Below are 20,080 nucleotides of genomic sequence, written 5' to 3'. Positions count from 1 at the left end.
TCCTCCAAATGCATTTGTTTCCAAAACTACTTCATTATTTCCCCATTTGTCTTGCTACCTTTTCCCATGAATATTGCTCATCATTCAGCTTACTACTGGAAAGGCAGTACTAGACTGCCTAGACACAAAGTTAGGTTGCAATAATTCTGCATTCTTTGATCTATTGAAAGAAAGCTCACTAGGGGAAGTGTAAAACATTCCTCTCATAGGCCAGCAAAGCTTTATTTAATCCCTGAAGGCACTATGGCAAGACAGAGTGGCTAGGAGCTTCCTTTTGGAAAAGCATAAACAGGCAAAAGAACTCTCCTGTGTTTCTGAATGGCACAAATTATAATACAGAATAGAATGGCCTCAGCAAAGCATCTATTTTCCACTCAAAATGCTGGGCTGTGGAAATCTTCATGAGAATATACATATAAAGAAAATATATATATAAAAAAACCACTTACCTAGAAGAACAAGATTGGAAACAAGGAAGTCTATTAGTCGGAAGCCTAACTTGCCTTCCAGTGTGCTCAGCAGTTCAACAGTGTACTACAGCTTGTTTGCAACACTAAGCAAAATTATGACTAAAGCCAGAGTCTCAAAGAAAGGAAAAAAATACCAAAAAAGTATACATGCAGATAGAGTTGATTTGTTAACATACACAAATGAATATTTGCTAAAATGCCTTTATGGATTTGACCCTGGCTTGAACCTTGAAAGTTAAGCATAGTCACTGGAGAGAAACACGACAAGAACAATATGGAATTTGAAAGATGGAGAAGGGCAAGCATCATAAGCCATACTCACCTCTAATGTCTGCATTAGTGTGGGTTTAATTGCATCTTTCATCAAAACTGCCAAAGCACCCGTTACTCCCTAAAAAATAAGAGGGTCCACATTTTAAGGAAGTCAATTCCAAGATACAACATTTCTGAGTTACACTTAAGCTTACAGTTAAAACAGGGAAAAAACCTTACACACTTCAAAGGAGAAAAAGAAAGTGTGTTCATAAACCATAATGGATAAGCTGTGTTACAGTGTTGTACAAAGAATTTATTTAAATGTTACCTCAAGAATTCTAACATACTGATCATGACAGAAATCGTAGCGATTTTGCTCTGAATACACTTAAAAGACAGTAAGCCTTCCTATTTCATGGAGAGACCAGAAACAGAGTGAAGTGATCAGCATGAGGATGTTCACAGGAACAAAAGACGAAGCGTAAGATAAGGCCACTGAGACCTGAGAAAGCAAGGCAGCAAGAACTTGCTAAAACTGCCTAAAGAAATGACAAATGTATTTCTTTCATGACAGAATCAATAGCATGAATCAATAGCTAGCAACAACCAGAAAGGGTATTTTTCAAGACTTGTACAAATGTATTTGTAATTGACACAGGATGAAAGTAGACACAGAGCTGATTAGGGGTAGATAATGAATATATCACAAGATTAAAAGTTAGAGGTGCCCTACTGTGATGATGAGAGCACAAAAGGAGCCATGTGAATTCCTGCATTTTAGCTGTATAACACCTTACTCTTCCCTAAAATTTTTTTTTCTGGATATTAAGTAAAAATTTCAGTGACTGAATTTAAAATAAGAGAAAGACATGACATCCCTCCACTCAAAAATCGGATATCCATTTTAGAAAAAAATGGCTATAGAGCATTCACAGCACTATCAAACTATATGTAGATTGCTATCTAGAAACGACAAGCATATATTTCAATTTATTCCTAAATTACTTTGATTTTGACAAGAAAATGTATTTTGTTTTGAAAGAGCTAGACCATGGACGGAAAAAACTGCAGTAGTGTTATAAGCAGTGGCTCATTTGATTGTTTGAACAATGAAACTGTGAAAAACAGAATGACAGACGGATGAAAGACATAAATGTGTGCAGTCATTACATAAGTATAGTATTTTATACAAATTCAACTTTCCCCTCTCTGACCATCACATCGGAACAGAAACTTCAAAAGGAAAATGAAACGGAATATTTGGCTCAGATAAAAACAGATTGAAACCAAAATAGTAAAAATGGTTCCTACTAAAGCATAGCAACTGTTTCCTTGGAGAAGAGTGAAGAGGGAAAGATGCTTCTTTGCTCTTTGCATTTTGTAAACCTCCACTACCTACAAGCCCCACCAGATCCAGTAAAGAGGTAATAAGTGAAACTGGTAGCAAAACAAAATAGTTTTCCACATTCTGAATTAGTAAAGACTAAATTTCTGTTTCTTAATATATTCATTTTAGAAGTCAGGATCAAAATGCAAGGAAACACCAGCAAGCCAGCTCTCTGTCAGAATGGCTGAGGCCTCATCACTTCAATAGAAGCAGCCTGGTGCTATGTTGCATCTATACCCAACTACTCTGATTTGAATCCAATGCAGACAGCCTAAATACAAAGAAAAGGAAAATATTTTAAAAAGAAAAATTAAATTACTATTGCTTCTCACTTTCACAGGCTCCTTTATAGCTACAGACTGGTTTAACTGGTAAGATTATAAACTATTTAAAGAATTTAAAAACACAGAAAAAAATCTCAACAATATTTCATAAAGCTTTATTTAACTGGTACCCTGTAATATCTTCTGCTTTTAGAATGAAATGTAACTTCAATATTTTTTCTATAAATGAATTTGGGCATGTTGGTTGATGTGAAGCTCAACATGACCCAGCAATGTGCACTCACAGCCCAGAAAGCCAACCACGTCCTGGGCTGCATCAAGAGAAGCGTGGCCAGCAGGTCAAGGGAGGGGATTTTCCCCTGCAGTGCTGTGTCCAGCTCTGGGGACTGCAGCGTAAGAAGGACATGGACCCGCTCGAGCAGGTCCAGAAAAGGCCACAAAGATGATCAGGGGGCTGGAGCACCTCCCCTGTGAGGCCAGGCTGAGAGAGTTGGGGGTGTTCAGCCTGGAGAAGAGAAGGCTCCAGGGGAGACCTTATAGCAGCCTTCCAGTGCTTAAAGGGGGCTACAGGAAAGATGGGGAGGGACTCTTTGTCAGTGTAGGGATAGGACAAGGCATCAAAGTTTTAAACTGAAAGAGTAGATTTAGATTAGATGTAAGGAAGAAATTCTTTCCTGTGCTGGTGGTGAGGCACTGGCACAGGTTGCCCAGAGCAGCTGTGGCTGCCCCCTCCCTGGAAGGGTTCCAGGCCAGGCTGGACGGGGCTGGGAGCACCCTGGGCTGGGGGAAGGGGTCCCTGCCCATGGCAGGGGGGTTGGAACCAGATGGTCTCTAAGGTCTCTTCCAACCCAAACTATTCTGTGATTCTATGAGTTTTCTTTTTAGGACCATGTAAAAAGAACTGCCTCTATTACTGCCTTTAATTTCTCGCATTTTAGTAATTTGTAAAAGTCTTTCTAAATGTGGGTACATTTCTTAGGATATTAAATTTTAAATCTGTTCAATATAACAATTTGCTTTATAAAACTGATTTGATTCACTTCCAAAGCTGAAGCACTTACAAAATAAAATAGTGAATACCCAGTCCCAGCTCTAACCATTTAAAATGAAATGGAACAAATTTCAATCCTAGCAATTTCTTCATTAAACCCCAGATTTCATCCTACTAATTTATCAAAACAAATACATTCTTTTTTTCTGTTGATCACAGTGCAGAATTTGAATTCATTAAAGAAATAAACCCAGAGTTTGCAATATAGTTACTGAATAGATCTACAAGCCTGTTTTTTTCCTACTGTTCGATCAATTCAGCAGCCAGCTGGGACAGAATCTCTCATACAAGATGCACAGTTCTTCCCCTTCCACTCCCAGCTGAAGGAAATGGTGCTTGTCACTACTAACTAGCTGTTATAGTTTTGCGTTGCTAGCAAAGTTGTCCATCTTCCATCTCATGGAAAACAACCACGTACACACACTAGTTAGGAGGCAATAGGTAATAGAAACTTCTGAAGGAAAGGTTGGTAAATTCTATTTTCTTCCTGCATCTCCGTTTTTCCATCATCATATAGCATAAGCTATTCATCATTATGCTAAAAGAGAAACAATTGCTGATAATTTTCAGCACATAAACACTGAGATAGTGTACAATCTTACCATGTAAAAGGCAACAGTAATAGCTCTTCAACTTTCTTGAGAAAAAATGTGAAATGGATCTTCCAGCTGGTCAATAGTAAGGTTAAGTACCTGAGCAGCCACAGATCAGCCATAATACTCTTCTTGGGAAACCTGCCCAAGGACTGACAATGGTTAACCCATGCCGGCTACAGCTACTTGATTAGAGGTTTCTGTTGTCTACATCATGCTGAATGAGACCACCACCTCATTGAAAGCAAGCATGCAAATAGCTATTTGATGACCCAAGCCATGTTGACTGGAAAGAAGGCTTTGGGGGAGAACAAGAAAATCAGGAGACCTTTTTCTCCCCTCCCTGTTCTAGACAATCCTGGATCAAATCTTGTCTCCTTTGCTTTCTGATAATTCTTCATGAATCTGATGAAAATAGTGAAGGAAAAAATACTTCCTATGCATTTTAACTTTTTGGGAAACTTCATCCATATTAGATATGTATTCTGGGCACAACAATTCACTGCATCTGAAGCTGAAAGCAAAGAAAAAAAGATACAAGGACTCCAATTTGCACACATTATGTCTATCTGTCTTCTGTGGTTCTTAAACAGGTTTGGTGTCAACAACAGTCCTTAAAAGTTAAACAGCCAATAAAGTTTTCATATCTATCTGACACAACTCTGTCAGAATAAAGTTTTCATTCCTTCATATCCCCAAATCCTCCAAGCAGCTAGCAAACAATTCCCACAGCTCAAAGTCCTGGATCTGATTCTCAAAGCTATTTAAGGAATCAGATTCCCATTTCTAATTCAGAGAAGGTAGATAAAATTTTTATAAAAGAATATGAGGCTTAGACACCAATTAAGCCTGTGAGAACCCAGAGATCATTAGCATTCCACTGACTCACTGTCAGAAGAAAGAAGTAGGACTCCGAATCAAATGTACATGGACTTTCAACTCTCCTGGGTTCCCTCCTGGACCTGATCCCAAGTACTTCTGAAAATAATATCCCTTCCATCTATAAACCAGCTGTTGGAGCAGGTATGCTCCCCAGGACAGCAAAGATCATAGAGCACAAAAGAAAATACACACGTGACACAGGAAAGGCACACTTAGATGAAAAACCAAAATACTTTCAAAACAACTTTCAGTGGAGTAGTCTCTGAAGTCTATCAAGAGTGGAAATGAAAGCCAGCATTAGATGACAAGGAAGGTGATTGAGAGTAACTACTGTGAAATGAATAAGGGTTACACAGACTGAAGGGAAGAGAAAAACCCTTTTCTTTATAAGAAAAATAAGGAAGTACTTGTAACTTCCCTTCATTTGAAACTAGAGTCTCTAATAATGGTAATAGTTTTCTGCAGTATCAGTTCTGTAAAAAGACTAAACCATAAACTGTAAGCTGAGAAGAACTACAACTACTTGTGCTTAAACTGAAGTATGTACACAATGTTTTTGATGAACCAGAGAACAAAATATATTCAGCTGACAGATCATTTATAAAGGTAAACATGAAGCTATTTTTTTTGGTCCTGGAATTATTGAACTCTAACAGCATGGCACAGAAAGTAAGCTGAGAAGAAGTCTTATTTGAAAAAATAGTGACATATTTATTTAATATTTTTCATAACTGCTGAAATACTGATCTAGGGCATACATACCCATTTAATTTCACATAAAGATATGGCATGTGTCCATCAAAGTTCTACTACACTGTAAAAGCCAAAAAGCAATTCAGTCTTCAAAATACTGTACAATGAGCACCACATTTTGGCAAAGACTTCTGTATGTTCTATTACAGAGGACAGATATTTAATCCACTACTCTTGTGGAAGGAGTCTTCTCAATTCATGAAATATTCAATTTATCTTTTTTCTATTACTCCTAGCCTGACTCTGCATCTGGTTTATATCTGCCAATGTGTATTTTAGGTTTAACTATTGTATTACTATAAATATATTGCATATAAAGTCAAAATTAAGAGTGATTGTGTTTTGTGAAGTATATTGTGTGTATGTCTGGAAACAAATCACAGAGAAAGGTTTAGTGGTTTTGGTTCACATAGATTCCAATGAACTAAAGACTACTGTCAAATATTTAAACTTGTATAAATTGAATTTGGGTAGTATATGTAAAACATAAACCATCAGAATTTTTATAAGTGACAGGTAGAACTGACCACCACCTATTATTCAGGTTGCATGGTACTTCTCATGATAAAGCTGTCTTTAAAATGTTAAAGCTATATGCAATTGCAGTTCTTTGGGCTAAAATGTTCCATGTAAAGTGGCTACAATAATTCGAAGCTTTTAAACTTTCTTTTGTTTTATGAAAACTGAAGTCAAATTGATTGAACTGGTCTTGGATTGAGAGCATGCAAAAACCATTTATATTGTTTTTCCTATGTCCACTTGTCTTGAGATCTTTACTTTCTGAGCTATAAAGCTTTACCTTTCTCTGACCCTGACTCAAAAGAAGGATGAAAATTCAGGAGGAGAATGGCTTCATATCACACCTCATACCACATCTGAAAATTTTCTCAGGATAGAAGCCTGGGGAAAACTAAAATTACAGTTCAGATACTCATTAGTGAATGCTTAGCCTTGCCCCATCCTTCCCAGAAAGCTTTAGACGCAATGTAGGGTGTTCTTACAGCCTAAGATGTAACAACTGTATCTACAGTCTGCACCAGGCTGGACCAGCTCTGCATCTGGGCACCTGGACCACAAGCAAAGGTGTCTTCTCCTGGATCCTACAGGAATCCTCTTCTAACATGTACAAGGAAGAGATACAACCTGTGCAGTCCAAATGAAGAGGAGTCAAAAGCTGGGCTTGCAGAAGATTAATAACAATATAGGCAGCACAAGCAGCAGGGGGAAGAGTAGATACTGCATTTAAAGTCTAGAAACAGCAGGTTTAGTTGCAAGCTGTTCAAACAAACTGACCACCTGTGGGAAGAAACCAGGAACAGAGATGAAATGCTACCCAATAGAACTGAAATTTGTCTTCTTTGTACATATAAATTATGTTATGGTATGGTCTGTGATTATCCATCTCCTGCTATCATTTCCAGGGAATTCAACTTTATAGAGCACCACTTTCACAAGTGAGTACAGTTAATCATAAGCTCTCTCCCCTTGGACAAAGTAAGCAGTATTTAATTTGATAAAGAAATCTTAGGAAGAAAACCCACTAATAATTTAATTTCTTAAATCCCAACATCACAGCATCTGACTTCTTCACCAATATTAATAAGTCTGCAGAAATGAACAATTGTTCCTGTTTTCAGAAGAGAAACTGGCACACACATGGATCAAACTCAAAAGTATTCACCAGTTTTGGATACTCAACCTGAGACAACATAAAATCATTTCTCCTGATTCAAAGTTCTTGATGGTGTTTCATTCTTTCCATACATTACAGCTCTTTAGCTCCTGGGTATCAAGCCAGATTGAGGAATGCGTAACTCCTCACACACTGAAACAATCAGTTTATATGGGTACAGCATCATATGTAAGCTTTGTGAAAAATACAGAAATAGAATTCAACCCTCCAAAAAGGCACTTTTCTGTCCTAACCATGAAATCACATTCCTATTCTTCCCAAAGTTCTCATCCTCATTTTTAACATGCTCCACAAACAAAGGAGACAGGAGTTTCTGCACTTCACAATCATGACATGCACCCAAGACCTCCCAGTGCATGGTATGAAGAAAACCTGCAGAAGAAAAAAAAAATGCAGCAGCATAGCTGCAGATGGTCATAATACATATCCTTGGCACTGTGATGATTTCTTTTTTTTTCTGGGCAGTTCTTCTATTGTATAATATATAACACTGCTTTAAAGAAGAACTAGAAACATATGTTCAGTGCAAGCGACACTATCAAATGATTGAGATGCTAAGCATAGGAAGTTTGTTTAAAAAAAGGCCAAAGAAAACTGAATTAGTAACAGACATTTTGCTGAGCACTATTTTCATTTTAGGGACATCGCGGAAAAAGTTCTTTGTGTATTGTTCATCATATCAGCCCTAACATTGGATTTCCACAGAGCAAGTACAGATGAAACAGACTACAGAAAAGGAACTGGTTTCATTCATTAAGCAGATTATCATTAAGTGGTTGAAGACAGGTTAAATATTTTGCAGTATTAATACATTAAAATACCTTGATACAGAAGTAGCATCAAGATTAAAACAATGCATTTCAAATGTAGTATTAATTCTGACACTGAATTATTTGAAAGTTTTTGCATATGCATTATAAAGTAAAATTCCCCAGTCCCCTCCATTTGGCCAAGACAAAGTTATGCAATTGAAAGGGACAATCAAAACTTCAACAGCTAGAATATTAAATGCAGTTCTTCATGTCTCCTGCATAATTGAGAGTAGTTGATTTGCTTTGAATTTTAATGATGACTGTACTTAGAAATTTTGGTACCCTTATCTTAATTTCAATCTTAAATCCAGACAAGCTTAGGTATTATGTTTTCATTTCCTTATTAAACTGGAATTCATTAGGGCTGCGAAGGTATTGCTGGCTTGTGAATTTGCTATCTTTGCTGACAAGGCAGGATACTGGTTCCTTTGCTCATTCTAAAAACGCAGTAAGTTTGTGCAGATGTCCACATAAAAAGGAGAAACAGGAAAAAACACACATTGTGTGATACAGTCATTGCCTGCAGGGTGGCATGAAAGCACAGCTCCAAGACACATAATAGTTGTTATAAGGATATATTTAGATGACAAAAAAGCATAAAAGCAAAGCATTATCATATTTATTGTATTTAGAGTGTGCTGTGAATCTACAATATATGAACTTAATTTGGCAATTAGGCTCCAGAATTCGAGTAATGTTACAGTAAACTAGTGCCAATCACAGTGAGCCTAATCCTGGTGTACAGCTGGGTTGCAAGAGTTAGCTGGTAGCTTCTGGCTGCACCAGAACCTGCTGTACTCAAACGTGTGTGAGCTTCCAACCACTGTTTACTGACTCACAGCCTGGATATAAGGGTTAGAATTTGATATAAAGGAAGAAGATATTAACTTCTTTCAGAAGCTGAAGTAAGGAATGAGGAAGAAGAAGATGTTGACTTCTTTCAGAAGCTGAAGTAAGGAATGAGGAAACAATACCAAACTAATGAATGTAAGAAAGAAAAAGTCTTAACAGTGTGAAAAGATAACCCTGTCCCAAGCACTATCAGCAACCTATGAATTAAGAATAGCTTGTTTCCATTCTGATTTAGTGGTATAAGCACTCATGTGGTAACTATCACTGTAACATCTGAGCACACTTTACAAGTACAGTAGCAAACATTACTAGCTCTCTTAAATGGGAGCCCACACTCTGACTTCCTCCAGCACCAAATTTGTATGACTTAAGAACTGCAGAAAACTATCTAAGCAGGTTATGGAGACAAGAAACTTCCTGAACCACATGTTGCCGGAGAGTCAGAAAAATTAGTTCTACATCTTGTTCTCATTGCAACCAAGTTTTGGCCCAGAGGAAGATCTGTCTCTGATATCTGACTGTGTTGTTCAAAGAAAAATCCTTGGCACGCACCTGCCTTTTTAATACTTCAAGAGGCTAAACAAACGCATCAGAGGTTATTCACAGGTCTGCAGCACTGAACATACCAAATCCTCTGCTGTTACTGGTTCTCCTTTCTTGTCATTAGCCACCACCATTTTCCCCAGTCTCTCCTTCATATCTTGAAGGCTGGTGGTAAGTGCCAGGATGGCCATAATTTCACTTGCAACAGCAATATCAAACTGAGCCTGTAAAATAGAAATGAGAATCATGAACCAAATCATAGTCAGGTCAAATACTCACAGGGAATTGTCAGGAATAGACTCAGGAAAGACAGATTTCACACTGAAATTCAAACAAGTTCTAAATTGTGACCTACAGCTTTTGAGTTTTCTCAAGACTAGAGCAACTTCAAACACTTTGTTTATATTCCCTCATTAATGTTCTTCATTACATTTCGTTTACTTGGGAACCAATCTTGCATAATGCTTAGCCCCTTGGCTCACGTTATCCTTAGCACAAGCTCCCTAAAGGACCAAGATTTTTTTCCTATGGCAAAAAAGAAAATCACCAGATGTGTTTTGAGCTTTACTGACATGAGCACAGCATTATGGGGTTGGTTTGTTTTTTTTTTTTTTTTTTTTTTTGTTTTGTTTTTTGGGTTTTTTTTTTGGTTGTTGTTGTTATTGGTGTTTTTGTTGTTTTTTTGTTTTTTTTTTTTTTTTTAAGAATGCTCGCCAAAAGGTTTTTATTCTGGTTTCAAAAACATTCTTGTTACATTTGATCATTTTTTTCTTCTACATAAACTCAAAATTTAGTCTGTGCTGCTAGGTCTAGTGCTTGACCTATAATAATGTAAAATATATCTTTGTCCCCCTTAAAAAAAAAAAACAAAACACTAAAAAATATACAATTTAAACCCCAAGAACCATATGTGGCATCAGCTCTATTGCTCCTGTAGAAATACATCCACACTGTGTAGTATTTCAGCACAACGTAAGCTGAATCCTTACTTTTCTTTAAGAGCTTGCAGTATACATTAGCAGTATTTGTACTAATTTACTGTTAGTAAAGCACAGGGCACATGCTGTCAGAACGTAAAGAGAGAAGAAAAGGCAGAGCCACTAATGTACTATGTGATAGGAATGCAGTGTTGGGGGTGAACAAGAACAGCAGCTTCTTTTGTAATCTCTCCATCTCTAGCAATTAAAGCTTTTACAAAAATTTAGTAATTGACATCCTACTGCTATCTATGTAAAAAAAGCCCCAGGACTGTTTCTATGTCAGACCTCTACCAGATGTGTCTCAGACTGACTAATAACCAGAGGAATCTGTTCAAACTGAGGGCTTTGCCTGTTTTTAAGAAGCATCTACATAGGGAATTGTTCAACATATACCTTATCACTCCTATCCATTTGCCTAGTACTTTAACAGCTTCTGCCCCTTTTTAACCTATGTTCCTGCTTTTGACAGCTACAGCCCACAGCAGCCCTATTCAGGCTGACCTCTATGTACCTGCATTTCTAGTGAAAACTTCTGAAGACACCCCAGCACTTTTCTGCATTGGGCACCACGAAAAACAATCCTGTAATTGAAATTTTCAGGATAGGGATTCAAATTAAATGCTGAAGTTACCAAGCAGATTTTCTATGTTCCCTGGAAGCAGTTCTATACATAACAGAATAGCTGGGTACACAACGAACGCTCTTAGCATCGCAATGTCATGGATGCTGTTATCTTTTGTGAAGTTAAAAATGTCCCCGATAAGTCATCGCGGCGCATGGGAGAGAGGAAATAAGCCTGAGAAATCTCTGTCCAACCCATATACCGGAATGCTATTTAACTGTATCAGAATATTTATCAGGAGACCAAAAAAACGTTTTAATCATTGCTTCTAGATAAACCCAAATGGATCGGAAAAGCAATACCAGGTGGATGCTCAAAAAGTGACATAATATTTAATTGAAAAAAACAGGCAAAAAGGCTGTGGTAGCAGGTGCTATTTTAACTCTAATAACCTTTATACACCTATGAAGTGCTGAGAGAACCCTTAGCTGTAAAGTTAGTTCTCTATTGATGAAAGGATCCACCCACATGGATTCAATCGCAGGATCAAGGGCATCAGTCATGTAATACTCTAGAAACCACAGCATCCCTGTTCATTAAAATGCAGAGTTTTGTGCCTGCTGTGCTCTGCCATTTTACACAGGTGTCATTGATTTTAAGAGTGCTAAAACATCACTCCAACTATTTGTAAAATGCATCTGTTAACTATGAAGTCCTGTTTTCTCTGGATAGGCTCTGAAATGAGTTTTCCTAACTGTTCTCTATTTCTCGAGTCACTAAGTCCATGTTAAAATGTGAATGGATATGCATCAGTCCAACACATCAAAATTAAATGCAAAGTCATTTTAGCCAAAACAGTACAGAAGCAACATTAGACTGCCACGTGTCAACTAGTACTCCATAATAAAATAACCCATATTTAACTTAGCAGCATAATTACAGTGGTAACATGCTGCACAATAATGCTGGCAGAAATTGGCTCAAAGCTAATAATCACACTGAGTCACTGAAACAAATCTAAACATAGGAAAATGTCTCAAGTGTTGAAGGAACTTGTACCAAGTATAATATTTTGTAGTTCCAGCCCATTATCAAAGATGAGTATTAGCTAATACTGATTTTTCTGCAAATTATAGACAGAAAAGTCTCTAGCCTCTGTGTTCAAAATGAAAACAAGTGATATTTTCTAGTGGAAGGTGTCCCTGTCCATGGCAGGGTTGTTGGAACTAAATGATCCTTAATGTCCCTTCCAACCCAAACCATTCTATGATTTCTCTCTCAAGATCTTCTCTCCAATTTGACTATTTTACCTGCTGAACTGAGCAAAAACATTAGCACTACTTTTTCGTCTCTTTATTTAGGCACAAAGCCTAGATGAGGTCTGAAGTGATAAAGAAAGCTTAAAGACAGGCATTAGAAAATGAATTAAAGCCTTATCTCTACCTCAATAGCTATTTACTTCACCTCAAAATAGTAAGAACCTCATGAATTTAATGATCCAGAGTGTTAGATTATATCTTCATTGAATCAGGAGCCACTCCACACCACCACAATGAGTCTGTTCCAGCTGGCATTGCTGTTCCACACTGCATTGTTTCAGAAATGAATTTACCCACGTGACACTAGGAACACTTGTTCAGATAGTGGTGGAAAAGTCTGACTTTCAATTTATCAGTAAGTGCTTTAACAAACTTACAGAAGCTCTCATACAGTAATGTAAATTAGCTTTTTACACTGCTGAAAAACATACATATGCTTCTTTTCTGAACCATCCCTTTCAAGCCCACATATAACAATTAAGTACATTCTCAAAGTTCCTACAGTTTACAGCCCAAAGCTGAGATGCGTGATAGGAAAATAAAAACTCTGAATAAAAAACTAATGGCCATTTTCAGTCCTCACCAATGGGATCAACAACACATGACCCATCCCTCCCCCCAGTTTTTTAACATTAAATTTAAATCACATTTAAATTACATAAATACTACAGACACAGTTTGACGGACTTAAAAAAAAGTAAGAAAAATCATACAAATTAACCTTATGTGGGCATAAGGGTACCTTTTATACTCATAGGATGACAATATTGAACCTCTAACATACACAGTTTTTTCAAGTGTTTTCAACACATTGTGCAATATGCATTGGTTTCTGTTTCTGGAACTTCATACTCAGTTACTCATTAACCCAATCAGTTTCACTGCAAGAATACTATACAACAGTAACAGATGTTAGCATTGCAATTCAAAGTAGTATGCTGAAAGAACTACAGAATCATCTCTCAGCCTCTAAAGCAAAATCTGTCCAGAATGAGATATATTAACTGTCTTTACTTACCTGACGGACAAATCCTTTCTCTGTGTTTGCCTGCCCGAGTGTTATTTTGCGCAGGAATCTGTCATTTGTATCCACCACTGAAATGAGGGCATAGCAAAAGCAAAACAGGTTAACAAAAGCAAAACAGGTTAACAAGGACTCAGAAATCTGGATGTTTTTTCAGGCATACCTGCTGCTGTACATGTAAGATTCAGCTACTTGAACAGTGTAACCTGACAATGATGATCCTGTATGTTAGCATTTAGCACTGACTTGGTTTCTCTCTTCTAGTTGATACCATTAGATTACAGGTTGAAATAACTCAAATATAGTTTCTCTGAACAGTATTTGAAGCTAACAGATTCTTAATATTCTAACATACAAATTAATATTTTACCTACATAAGAAAAATCTGTCTTAGTAGACACAATGCACCTCAGACCTACCTTAAATCATTTACTTTGTCATTGACTTGTTAAGAATTGATTTTAAGACTGCATGATGTAGGTTAAACTTGGTCTGTTTCTCTTTTAAAGGATGATTATGTTGTTAGATCGGTTCTTCCAGACAAGTCACTTTCTTGCATGTCACAGTAACTAACTCCACATTCAGCTACACAGCATTCAGAGTAAGTTTTTTTTTTTTCAACTGCCAAGACCAACTATCTGCTATTTAACACAGCTTCAATTTCAGACAATTTCTAACCTGGAAACGCTTTTAGTATTGCAAGGGCATGTCCAAACCATCCTGGGGAATAGCTAACTTCACTAACAATCATCACAAGCCAAGTTCTCCAATTCTGCAATGAAAACATTCAACTTCAAATGTGCTTTTGTAGGACCCAAAGAGCGAGAATAGTGGAAGAGCTCTCTCTTCTGCTGAGAACTTAATAGGGTGTTTCTTAGGAAGAAACATTACGATGATGTTTGTGTTTGTTAGAAATGAGACCAAACTCCAAGACCTCTCCTTCCCACGAATGGCAATCCCTAAAGAATGCAAAAATAGGCTCCCTCTTTCTTACAGGCTCTTTAACCCTACAAATGTTTCAGTTTGCACCAACTCTAAAAGAAAGGGTGGAAGGTACTCTTGATCAGTTCAGCCTGTAGCTTGGCAATCTAGTCAGTCTTCTGGTAGATGTAGATCTGAGCCCTGTTCATTTAGAGGCAGAGAATCAAGGAACCTCTGGAGAAGCTGACTGTACTGAAGGTCAGTGAAATCACCTCCTTCCACTTTTCCTGCTGCTTTTGGAGATTAACAAATTCGTCTGTACAGAAGAGGACAGTATAATTATTGAAGAAGAGACACTTTGAATTTCAGCCCTACACAGCACCAATACAGAGTTGTGAGTGAGCTGAAAGAAAAGCAAGATTTCAGGCACTTCCCCTTCTTGGACACTTCTCATAAGGCTGTTGTAAATACCATACGTGCTTTCTTCCCACTACATGGTCTTTAGGCCCCTAATTTCATCAGGAATTCCATTTAAGGGATGGTGCAACACAGATTTGGTTAACTCATTTTCGCTTCTATTTATATACCGTCATACTCTAAAATACTACAGTATTGGCAGAAATTGCAGAACAGAGACTGGTACATGGAAGCAGCAGCCTCATACCAAGCTGTGGTACCATATGCCAACATGAAGCCATATGGCAAGCCGATTTCTCAAGAACAAACTTAGCCCTTTGCCTCTTAGGAAGCACAGTCTCACAAGCAGCCTTGTCTTTCCTGCCTACCCAGGCACTGCTGAGAGCAGGAACTATCTTTCCCACCAGTCACGACAGCCAGTGGGGCTGCTGTTTATCTGGCCCTCCCTAGTGAAATCATGTAACCTCACCATGAAATTATAATTACCACTACAACTCTTTCTGGTCACTGGGACACACTGGCTTTCTCATCCTTGGTCAGAATTCATTCTCCAGGAAGAATCCAATAGCTGCACTTAGAAACAGTAAAATAAGAAATAAGTGGTTTTGCCACAAAAGCGATTTTTCCTTCTCCAAATTTTCCCTCTTCTTTACCCGAAGTAAATGTTTCAGGAAAGTTTAAGTTCAACCAAGTGTTAGGTTTAGTATATCTACTTCCTCATCCTCTAGAGATATAAACAGGATCTGAATACTAGGGGAAGTACAAGTAAGGGGAAGTTTTCCTCCTTTTCAGTATGTTGAACCTGTTCAAGTTAGTATAAGATGACAATGAGCTTTAAGCTTGTGACAATTCTAAGGTCCTGACTAAAATTAAGTTTCAAGCAATGTGATAGCTTTCTCTTCTCCCCTACAAATTCGCTTGTATGTAACAAGCTTCATAGACATATGGATTGCAGAAACAGTCCAAAATAAAACATTTTCCAAGTTATCTGAAACAGTTTTTTTTCTGAAATATTTAAGATATGTACATCACATAGCATTGTGTGAAATAAAAGTTTCACTAACATCGTTTGAGATGAATGAAATAACTCACTTGAGGTTAACAGCAGTTGAGTAATGTTGCCTCCTCCCAAATCCATGCTGATAAAAACCGAAGAGTCATATTACACTAAATATTTATATTATTCCTTCATCCTAATACAGGTCTCTTCCGTGCAGACACACTGTGTGACTAATAAAAACCATCTTCTGCCACATCCCCCAGTATTATATTGAGAAAAATATCCCAAGTCTGAGATGACATGCACAGAGAGGATACAGTAAAGCACGGCCAAGACTCCACTTCTCCATAGATTCATCTTATTTCTCTGAGCATCACAATACATTTCATTTAACAATGATTTTGAACTAATAATTTTGGTGTTTGAGAACTTAGGAAGAAAATAAAATCCAAAAGAATTTAACTCAAAACTTTATGCAGTGTTTACTTGCTTAAAAGAAGAGATACAGAAGTTGAGGTAAACACTGAAATTTAGGCATTAGAACAGCAAAATGCAGAGAGGAGTTGTCTAAGGGTGTGAGAGTGGATATTGGTTTGCTTGTCGTACATAGTCAAAATGGTATGACATCTTTCACTTCTTTCTAACAAAGCAAACAACTCAAAACACTTTAAGAAAACATGTTATCCCTGCAGCTTATTTAGTCTCTGAGCTACCCAGGCTGCTGAGCTAGGGAGGATGAGGGACCAAAATCAAGTAAAGTAAGTACAAATAATCTAAAACCACAATAGAAACAGTTAAGAAAAGAATGGATAAGATTTGTAAAACATACAGAAAAGACACTTTCATATGTTTTAAGATGTGTTATCTGACATGATAGAGACAAGGGATGTACTCAAACTGACAGCAACCTATCCTTCAGAATATTAGGAAAGTCTCTTGAGTTACTGTAGATATTTAACCAAGTTCAGAGCAACATACTGCATTCAAATTTGTTATGCATCCCTATTTCCCACTTGCACATGGGTTGTTCTTACAGTCAGAGAGCGGAAACAGCTCTGATTTAGGTAAAATTAAGCAAATTAAGAAAGAAATTATGATTAAACCGAAGTTGAAGTGAGGCTTTCTGACTACATACCTCTTTGCCACGTTATGGTAGACGGGTCAATATCAAGGCGCGCAAATTTGCTGATCTCCTCTTCTGTTAAAGTCCCAGGATCAGTCTTGCTTATTCCCAGCCTCTACACAGAAACAAGTTAAAGAAAGGCAATAAAGTGGCTTTTTTGCTTGAAAAGGTACAACTGTTCTGGCTTTTCACCTGCACTTTCAGCAAGCATTTTGGAAAGAAGCATGTCAGGACCAAAACTATTTTAAAAAATAAAAAGCATACAGGAAATCACCTGTACCTAAAATTAGGGCAAATGTAGATGGAGAAAAGAAACAAATAAAGGAGACATACTCATAGGCCATTTAATTAACAGTCTCTTTCTTATACAGAAGAAACTCTTCATGTAAACCAAAGAGAAAATTTAACATTATCAGTTACTAATGAGAAGATAATTAATTGCTTGCTTTAGTTTGTGCAAATCTTTGAAAGACCCATGCGTTGTGTTGTGTGAATCATCCTTCTATGAAATAAAAGCTTTTGCTCTAAAATCCCATCATCCATAAACTCAGTCGCTTGTAATGAATGAGCCAATAGATCCTGGCTTTTACATATTCACTATTTCAGCAACAACAAACCTTTTTTTAGGTGAATCTACATAAAGATGGATCAGAAAACTGTGCTTAAGAACTGTAGTCTTTACAAAAAAAAAAAAATAAAATCTTAATTTTCTCTGTCATTAGAAAGCATTCTTCAGTGAATTAAACATGCTTATGCTTCAGAACTAAAAATAAAGCAAATCTAAAACTCAAAAATACTCAGTTTCAAAGAGCTACCACAGTTACTTCCCTATTCAAACCAACAGTTATTTCTAGAAAGCTGGGGATATCCTTTTCAGAGTATTAAAACTGTCTTCACAATGCACCTTTTTGAGTATTGGTCTCTCGGACTGTGAGGGATGCTTTCAGATCGAGATGAAGGCACTGAGGATATTTCCCACTGTACTGAGAAGGGCAAAAATCTATTGAGAACACTGGAATCGTAAGATTTTTCACCTCGGTTTTAATGAAGAAATGCCTATGTACTCTACTGCCAGTCCTGCAATAATACTTTACTAATCTGTTGGCCAATTTTAAACCAGTTTGACATAGAGTTATGTTCTTACAATTCTATGAAAATAAGCAGATTGAGAAAGGAGCAATACCCCACTAGCATTTCAACTGAGGGATAGCAGTCAGAATTCAGTGCTTATCCCTCCTGCTTTGTTTATCAGTCATTTGCCCAGATACATTTTTCTAGAGTATTTTGTCCAGAGTATTTTTCCACAGAGAGTTGACAGCAAAATATTCAGTCATTTTTATAACTTTCAACTGCTACAAGGAGGGCTGGGCACTGGGACTGCAAAGAAAGCAGCCTATCCCTCCCAGGAGCTCAACAACATCTATATGGATCTAAGCAGCAACAAAAAAAAGCTGGCTGGTCTGGATGCAGATGGGAGGAAGTAAGAAACAGAGCTGACATGGAAAAGGAGACAATGACAAGACTGGGATAGCAGCAGTTAAAGAAAGGAGGTAATGAGGTCTTAGGTTAATAATTACTGGGAAAAAGAAAAAAAAAGCTGAGGAGCAGGAGAATGAGAAAGATAGCTCCTGATGTTAGACAAGGAGTTTGAAAAAAAAAAAAAAAAATTTACATGGGAACTTCTGTAATTACAAGTCCAAACCACATATGTAAGGGAAGAATTTCAATCTTAATAATCTTCTTTTGAAAAAATGTAACCCCATCCCATAAAGATTTGGTTTTAAGTATAAGGAATCATTATATTAAAAATAATTCACCGCAAAATAATTCAGTTACATTGGAAATTATGATGCATGTATTTGAATGTTATAAAGCTGAACAGTTTTTTTACTGAGTTGAAGCTCATGTGAAGAGAGAGATATGTATTTCAACTGCAGAGATAGTTGGTACGTCATGAATAACCAAAACACTCTTCCTCCTCCCCTACCTGATGCTCTACACACAGTGTAAACAAGGACAAAATGAAAATACTCCAGAATTCTGCTGGAAAATTCTGTGAGATCTACTCTGCCATAGATTCAAGCAGGCATCATCCACATTTTGGTTTACTAGCATTCAAATGAGCAGCACAAAAGCATGAAATGTTACAAGAAATTTATATCCCCCCCAAAACAGAAGCTAGTATTACCTCTATCCTCCTTTCCACCCCCAAATTCCAAGTTCACACTTGGCAGCTATTCACACTGCTGTCCGGTGACTCTGAAACAACACTGGTCAGGACTCAAAGGCCAACAACAAACATAGAACTGGACACAGAAGACTGAAGCTGTCCTTAAGGGTCATATTCAAAGGGGTCATATTCTCCTTCCCCTATGCTAGTGGACTATGTTGCTTTCTCATTATTTATCAGAATGGCAGCCTCAAATATGGATATGTTATTCATACATGAATTGCATAGGAATCTCTTATAGAAGCATTCAGAAAGCAAGATGGGATGCAAAAATATACTAAGCACACAAATGTACTTCTACCCTCAAAGGAAGAACACTGTTAAGTTGACTTCGGTAAAACCCCAGAAGTATATGCTATAATAAACTTTCAAACCCAGAAAATATTGCAAAACCAAAGAATGTGAGCTTTCAAACGTGACTCTACCATAATAGGAAAAGTATTTTAAAAACTCTAACTTTAATATTTCATCAGGAAAGACACAGCACTTAAAAACATTATTGGTTTATTTCAGGAGAAAAGAATAGCAAAAATGTTAGTTATGAAAATAATATCAGACCCAGATCCTATTACTTTAAGAACAATACTTGCAGAAAAAATTCTGGACTTGATAAATTCTTGAGGGAGGTTTATACAAACTTGGTCCCAATATCTCAAATAACTTTAAACAATTTTTGTAACAGAGTACGTTTTATGAAGAAATACTATAATTGAGGAGAGACTACATTAACAACTTACTCTCAGACGGGCAAGCTGAATAGCAGAAAATCCTCTCATGCCATTAACTACTGGAACCAGTCTATTATACAAGGCCTAGAAAAAACGTACAAGAAGTTAATGAAAGAAAGTTACAACCAGGAACTAGTTAAATAAAAAGCTAATGCTTTTATTTTATTCAGACTAATTTCAGTAAGAATTTCCCAACCACAT

The 20,080-nt window shown here is 37.1% G+C and overlaps 1 protein-coding gene across 1 annotated transcript in view; it reads right to left on the bottom strand.

Moving 5' to 3' along the window:
• The window catches only part of MTHFD1L (methylenetetrahydrofolate dehydrogenase (NADP+ dependent) 1 like), a 155,985-nt gene that overhangs the window by 95,108 nt on the left and 40,797 nt on the right, over positions 1–20,080 (bottom strand). The window contains exons 15-19 of the mRNA XM_042795947.1: positions 19,889–19,963; positions 16,934–17,036; positions 13,455–13,531; positions 9,659–9,799; positions 793–861 (exon numbers count right to left, since the gene is read on the bottom strand). Coding sequence (XP_042651881.1) covers positions 793–861; positions 9,659–9,799; positions 13,455–13,531; positions 16,934–17,036; positions 19,889–19,963 — 465 coding nt within the window. The remainder of the gene's footprint in view (positions 1–792; positions 862–9,658; positions 9,800–13,454; positions 13,532–16,933; positions 17,037–19,888; positions 19,964–20,080) is intronic.

This window comes from Tyto alba, unplaced genomic scaffold (assembly GCF_018691265.1).
Source record: "Tyto alba isolate M040663 unplaced genomic scaffold, T.alba_DEE_v4.0 Super-Scaffold_22, whole genome shotgun sequence".
Lineage (NCBI taxonomy): Eukaryota > Metazoa > Chordata > Aves > Strigiformes > Tytonidae > Tyto > Tyto alba.
This window is presented reverse-complemented; position numbering and strand designations above follow the sequence as displayed.